The sequence below is a fragment of the Salvelinus namaycush genome, chromosome 19 (assembly GCF_016432855.1).
Source record: "Salvelinus namaycush isolate Seneca chromosome 19, SaNama_1.0, whole genome shotgun sequence".
Lineage (NCBI taxonomy): Eukaryota > Metazoa > Chordata > Actinopteri > Salmoniformes > Salmonidae > Salvelinus > Salvelinus namaycush.
The window spans coordinates 28,499,307-28,506,437 of record NC_052325.1 but is presented as its reverse complement, the minus strand read 5'-3'; the positions used below and the strand labels follow the sequence as shown (position 1 = coordinate 28,506,437).

Below are 7,131 nucleotides of genomic sequence, written 5' to 3'. Positions count from 1 at the left end.
GTAAGAGAGGGAGGACCATCTGACCACAGTCTCCAGGCTGGGAATGGCCTTCATGTTGTAACTATAATGTATCTATTATGTACTTATGTTGGGTTTTAAGTTATGCTGATTGGGCCATTTTTGGTATTTTTATTTAACCTTTATTTAACTAGGCAAGTGACATTTGGGACATTTGCTCTTTTCTTGATGGCACATGACCTGTTCCTACTTCTTGTTGGAGAATCATCCAGGTATGTTGTTAAATGGTGAAGAAGTTATAATGATCAGGCTGACAGCCTTTGTGAATAATGTAGTGGTGAGTGGGTAACTTCAATGAAGAGGGATTGGGGAGCATGAAAGGTGGGTTAAGAGATGGGTGAAGGGTAATTGTGTGTGTATGTGTGTGCGCTCCCGCGCCCACATAGTGCTCTAAGCTAATTCTAATACATAGCAGCCACGGGACTGGCGGTTCACGCCACCACACACTGCCTTTATGGATGTGACTCATACATTAATGATCATCATTATCTCATAAACGTTATGAGACACTTGATCAGACATTCACCCAAACAAGCACTCAAACTTTCACATGACAAGCAATTTATTTGCATCACACACACACACACAGACACACAGACACACACACACACACACACACACACACACACACACACACACACACACACACACACACACACACACACACACACACACACACACACACAGACTCCCCTACAGGCACAAACAGCTTCACTTTTTAGAAGTGCTGTGAATATTTATTTTGTGTCACTCAGTCTGTGTGTGATAATCAGATGGAAGCAGATTGAAAACAGTCGTGGCTTCTCTAATTGATTCGAATCACAAAAGTGTGTGTGTACGTGTGCACATCTGCGAGTGTTTCCATTCATGTGTGAAACTATCCATAAGTGTTACCGACCCACATGTTTTATCCCCCAAGTGTTGAGGATAAAACTCCTAAATGAGATGTTAGTTTGGCAACACTTTATTTTAAGGGTCCGTAATAAACTATTTATTAAGCGTGTGTTCACCATTTATTAATCATTACTCCCACGTTAATAAACCATTTACTAATCATTGGTAAAGTATTGTTGCAGCCCCTAATCTAAAGTGAGCACTATTTATGCTTCATAAATACTTCATAAATGTTTTGAGTGACCAGTGTAATTGAAACTAGGAGATCAGGTTGCATCTTCTCACAAAAAGATGGGCATGCCATTGGCAGACATTCCTGCAGTAGCTGGTAAAAGAATAATCACAACACAGGATGTTTAGGGAAATATGTATACATTTATGAACAACTAGCTTACTAAGATTTACAAATGTGGTAGTAATGGTTAATAAATGGTGAATCCCTTATAAATGGTTTATTATTAAAGTGTTACTGTACTTTGCCCAAACACTTACACACTTTGCTTCTCCTTGGTCTGCAGTTAAAAACCAGGTCTGCTTTGACCAGTCAGACATACACACTAAGAAAATGACTACCACACACTCATAAAGGCTTCAATTTCTATTTTACTTTGATCGGAAACAGAAATCATTTCATTTGTGTCAAGAAGAAAATTGTACGTTGGCTGCCCCCCTGGTAATATCGGTGCCACAATAAACTCCATCAAATAACACAACTCTTTCCATTGGAGTTAGACGTGATTACCCAGGCAACATCAACATTTTATTGAAGATATTTTTTTTAATATATATTTTTTAAACATCAGTTCAACGCTTGAGTAGGGTTGAGATCAGAGGACCTTGTAGTAAAGTCGAGATGGTGGGTTCACCATGAATAAGAGGGAGGGGTTATAACATCACATCACATCAATCATACTGTAGGTACAACAACACGTAGTTCAAATGAGTCCCATGCCTTTAAAAGTAAGGTTGTTTAGTCCATTGAGCTATGCCTAGGAATCCCTCAACATATCTTCATTTAGCCTACATCCCACCATTACACATTTCTGTATTTTAATACCGCGTCAAGGAAAACACAAGATCACAAGATAGGTCTTTCTCTTCGGTTAATGACAACAAAAACAGAACATACAGGTATTTATTTATGTGCACAATGTATACACAAATATAGATTTTGTCTGTGGTGTTTGTTTTGGGGGGGGGGGACTGGCTGTTGCTGATAATATAGTATTAGCTCAGTTGTTCTCTTCTGGTGTTACTAGTTTAAGTGTTTGTGAGGCAGGTATTGTCTTTCCTCTCTCTGTTCTTCCTGTTTCCTATTTCCCTGTTTCCTGGCAGCATGAGTCTCACCATGGAACTACTGAGCATGCTCCAGCACAGGAACCCCCGTTCCCAGTGTTTCCCTCCCAAAACAAGATTGAGATGGGAAATCTAATAAAAACCCAGCACATTCCACTAGGATTATGGGAGATTGAGTCCTTACAGGCTCACAGCCTCACACACAGCTGATGCTCTCATCTTTGTCCCTGGTTGCCTTGTGTTTGTCTGAGTTTGATTTGGTCCTCACAAGGTTTCGTAGGGAGTCCCTGGGTCCTCCACCGCTGTGGACCCCATTCCCAAGGGACCCCATTTCCTCCAGGGGCAGGTGGGTGGAGTTGTAGGCCAGCGGAGGGATGGTGTTAACCAGTATGAGCTGCAGAGGCTTCCTCTCCGGGCTGTACTGGCAGCGTACGTAGCGGGAGAAGGCTGCACGGTACGTCTTGTTGAACAAAGTGTACACCAGAGGGTTGATGGCTGAGGAGAGGTATCCCACCCACACAAACACATTCAGCAGCCCCCCCATCACCCCCGGATCACAGTTCACAGGGTCGCACACCACCGCCAACACATTGGTGATGAAGAAGGGACACCACATGACCACGAACAGGAAGAAGACCATTCCCAGGACCTTGGAGGCTTTCTGCTCGTTGCTGATTGACTGCATGGTGCGACGCCCGTACCGCGGGTCCACACCGGCCCCGCCGACCCCTCCTCCTACCCCTCCCGTGTCACGGCTGAGCGAACGCCTGAAGAAGAGCTTCTCTGAGGAGAGTGAGCCCTGCGGGAGGAAGCCCAGGGTCAGGGTGGCGATCCTCTTTGGCCGGGGCACCAGCTGGTCCAGGCAGAGGGTAGCCTCGTTCTGGAGGGCGCTGATGGTGAGGAAGTAGGTGACCACCATGATGGTGAGGGGGACGAAGAAGGCCACGAAGGAGCCCACCAGAACGAAACTGTCGTCTGTCAGCAAGCAGCTGCCCTCTTTAAACACCTTGGTGTGGTCCCGCAGGCCTAGGACGGGGATGGGCATGGAGATACCTACAGAAAGACACGGAGGCGAGAGAGGTTAGTTTAGTATGAGATGTGTGTGTGTGTGTGTGTGTGTACATGCGTGCTTACATGTGTTCCACTTCTTATTTAAGATTTCAAATTGAAAAAGTAAAAGCAATTTTGTACAGCTTGTCTCTGCCTAAACGGTAAATAGCAGTGTGGCACTTCAAGATTGTGCCAGTAATATCAAAATGTCTGGCCCTATAATGTACAGATCATTCTACGGGCAAAGCACACCTGTTGCGCATTCCCACCATAAATCAATCCACCACGGCAGGATCCTCTGGCATCAATAATGCAATAGTCCTCATATCACTACTGTGTGCCCACCAGGACAGATAAACCCTGCAATTTCCCCTCACAGGCCCAGCATTAGTGTCATTAGTGTCCAATAACTGGATTTGTGAAGGAGAGGGACAGAAGCATCTGGAGCCATTCACTAAGGCTTTCATCCCCATTGCAACACAGTGAGATGCAAAGACTAATAACCTTAGGGAGGGAGTTCAACTGGCCTGAAATTGACGGCCATTTTGGGGCTTAGACCAGGAAAATAGACGGGGACAGTTGCCAGAACCAGCTCCAATTAAGATCACATCGCTTTAGGCTTTGGTAACAGATTCAATGATTTACAACCTCACATTTGCAAGGGCATTAGCCTATTTCCCCAATTCTGTCTGGTCTGGCATCCAGATCTGAAGGAATTAAATAGTCACTCGTTTTTTCACCATTTTACTACAGACCTGTCAAATTTAAGAGGCAAACATCCATCAACACGCCTGCAGAATTCTGAAATTAAATAGACATTTTGTCTCTCTTTCTCTTCCCCCTGACAATCTCCTTCCTCAAAAGATAGAGGGGCTTGGAGAGAGAAAGGTGGAGTTTTTCTTTGAGTTGATGTTTTCTTAACCACTATTTTTTTGGCTGGCTTAGAGAAAATGCAGTAATGCAATTTCGTCAAGAGTATTAGCAAGTTGAGAAAGAGAATTCTTATTGTGTGTGGGTTGGGATGTGGAAGCAGTTGAAAGAGTCAAGACAATATTTTGCTACCAGATGGCCATGGAACCCTGAATCAATCATATGACTTAAGTCCAACATTTCTTAATGTAAGCCTTTGTTTATGTTCCTGTATCTTTACTTTATTCTTCCCTAGTATTGCAGGTTGTTTGGACTAGCTTCACATTGCCCTGGGTGTGTGCTCAGTGGTTCCCTGGGTTCCCTTGCCCTGCAGTTGGAGACAGGCCAAAGAACACATACCTGATCCAGACATCTCAACCATCTCTGCCATGTTTCCACACTAACACGTCAATACCAGAGCCACAGATACACTGAGCTCCGGGTTAGAGATTACACTAGACACAGACCTAGGATCAGCTCACCCTTCCCAAAACTTGAGCTTAACCTCAGGAAGAAGAAATGCTAAGAGAAGAAATGTATTCCAATAAATACAGCTCAGCTAATTATCCCTCCATGTTTGCACAAAATCTTTCTGTGGCAGTTACATTGACATTGAACTGCTGATGTCAACATGTACATTGTTACGCCTTTGGTAATTGCGTGTTTCTTTGCTCTAGGAAACTATACCCAGTGTGTCTGAAGAGAGAGAGATACAGCTCCAGGGAAGACACATCACAACATGACAGAAATACAGGAAGCTGCAGGATGCTCCTGAATGATTTAATAGAAAGAGAAAGACTGCAGGTTACAAGGACCAAAGAGTATTATTATTTAATTGAGCTTTGCGGTCTTACAAAAATGATTGGTTGATATGAAATGTTTTTATGTCCTGGTCATGGCCCAGGAACTTTCCTTGGTCATGGCGATTTGAGGTGTGTGTCAGTGTGAGGGTGTGGACTCGTGTGTGTGAGACTTTGTTTGTGCGCAATGTGTGTATGTGCGTGCACACATTCGTTGTACAGGATGAGGTGTGTACGTGTAGACATGTGTTCTGTGTATAGGTGGGATTTTGTAAGGTCTTCAGTGAACTCTCTCTGTGGTAGGAGTCTTGTACAATAGGCTGGGCAGTAGCAGCACTGTTCCAGGGTTTATTTAACAGCATACATCATCTCAGTTCTGTGTAACATCAGCTACACTTCAGCTTCTATTTCTCTTCTCTTTCTCGGTCTGCCGTGTACAGATGGACGAGAGGAGAGGGGGATGATACATAACATGAAGATAAGCAGCAGTGAATATCTTATTTAATTTGCAGGCAGCAGCGTATCATATGATAACTTTCCGCCTGGGGCCTGGAACCTGTGGAATGGTGAGTCATATTAGGGGTTCATTCCTCCCCACGTTGTGTGTTGTCTCTCTCTGCTTCCCTGGTTCTATGTGACAATGTCTCTCCCTGCCTACCGGGGTCTCTACACAGCATGACTGGATCATTAGTGGTGGTATTGACCAGCATGACTGGATCATTAGTGGTGGTATTGACCAGCATGACTGGATCATTAGTGGTGGTATTGACCAGCATGACTGGATCATTAGTGGTGGTATTGACCAGCATGACTGGATCATTAGTGGTGGTATTGACCAGCATGACTGGATCATTAGTGGTGGTATTGACCAGCATGACTGGATCATTAGTGGTGGTATTGACCAGCATGACTGGATCATTAGTGGTGGTATTGACCAGCATAACTGGATCATTAGTGGTGGTATTGACCAGCATGACTGGATCATTAGTGGTGGTATTGACCAGCATGACTGGATCATTTGTGGTGGTATTGACCAGCATGACTGGATCATTAGTGGTGGTATTGACCAGCATGACTGGATCATTAGTGGTGGTATTGACCAGCATGACTGGATCATTAGTGGTGGTATTGACCAGCATGACTGGATCATTAGTGGTGGTATTGACCAGCATGACTGGATCATTAGTGGTGGTATTGACCAGCATGACTGGATCATTAGTGGTGGTATTGACCAGCATGACTGGATCATTAGTGGTGGTATTGACCAGCATGACTGGATCATTAGTGGTGGTATTGACCAGCATGACTGGATCATTTGTGGTGGTATTGACCAGCATGACTGGATCATTAGTGGTGGTATTGACCAGCATGACTGGATCATTAGTGGTGGTATTGAGGCATTGGTTTGAAGCAATGGAAAGGAGCCACAAGTCTGACAGGCAGTTTTTATTTTTGATCTGATCACCCTCTAATATTCTTAAATTATATACAAATTTAGGTCTGGTTATTTGAACCCTAAAAGTTGATAACTCCTACAGCAGGGCATGTCTCATTTTAGCAGCAGCTTCAGCTTCGATACAGAAATAGTTGGGTGTGCTGCCTTTCACGCAACATACAGTGGGAAGAAAAAATATGTGAACCCTTTGGAATTACCCGGATTTCTGCATAAATTGGTCATAAAATTTGATCTGATCTTCATCTAAGTCACAACAATAGACAAACACAGTCTGCTTAAACTAATAACCCAAACAATTATAATTTTTCATCTCTTTATTGATCACACCGTGTAAACATTCACAGTGCAGGTTGGAAAAAGTATGGGAACCCTTGGATTTAATAACAGGTTGACCCTCCTTTGGCAGTAATAACCTCAAACAAACGTTTTCTGTAGTTGTGGATCAGACTGCACAACGGTCAGAAGGAATTTTGGACCATTCTTCTTTACGAAACAGTTTCAGTTCCACAATATTCTTGGGATGTCTGGTGTGAACCGCTCTCTTGAGGTCAGGCCACAGCATTTGAGGTCAGGACTGACTGGGCCACTCCAGAAGGCGTATTTTCTGTTTTTCAAGCCATTCTGTTGTTGATTTACATCTGTCTAATGGGTTGTTGTCCTGTTGCATCACCTAACTTCTGTTGAGCTTCAATTGGCGGACAGATAGCC

The 7,131-nt window shown here is 43.8% G+C and overlaps 1 protein-coding gene across 1 annotated transcript in view; it reads right to left on the bottom strand.

Annotated features, from left to right (window-relative positions):
• Positions 1–2,404: 2,404 nt before the first annotated feature.
• The window catches only part of LOC120063965 (5-hydroxytryptamine receptor 2A-like), a 28,058-nt gene continuing 23,331 nt past the window's right edge, over positions 2,405–7,131 (bottom strand). The window contains exon 3 of the mRNA XM_039014275.1: positions 2,405–3,261. Within this exon, the coding sequence (XP_038870203.1) occupies positions 2,405–3,261 (857 nt within the window). The remainder of the gene's footprint in view (positions 3,262–7,131) is intronic.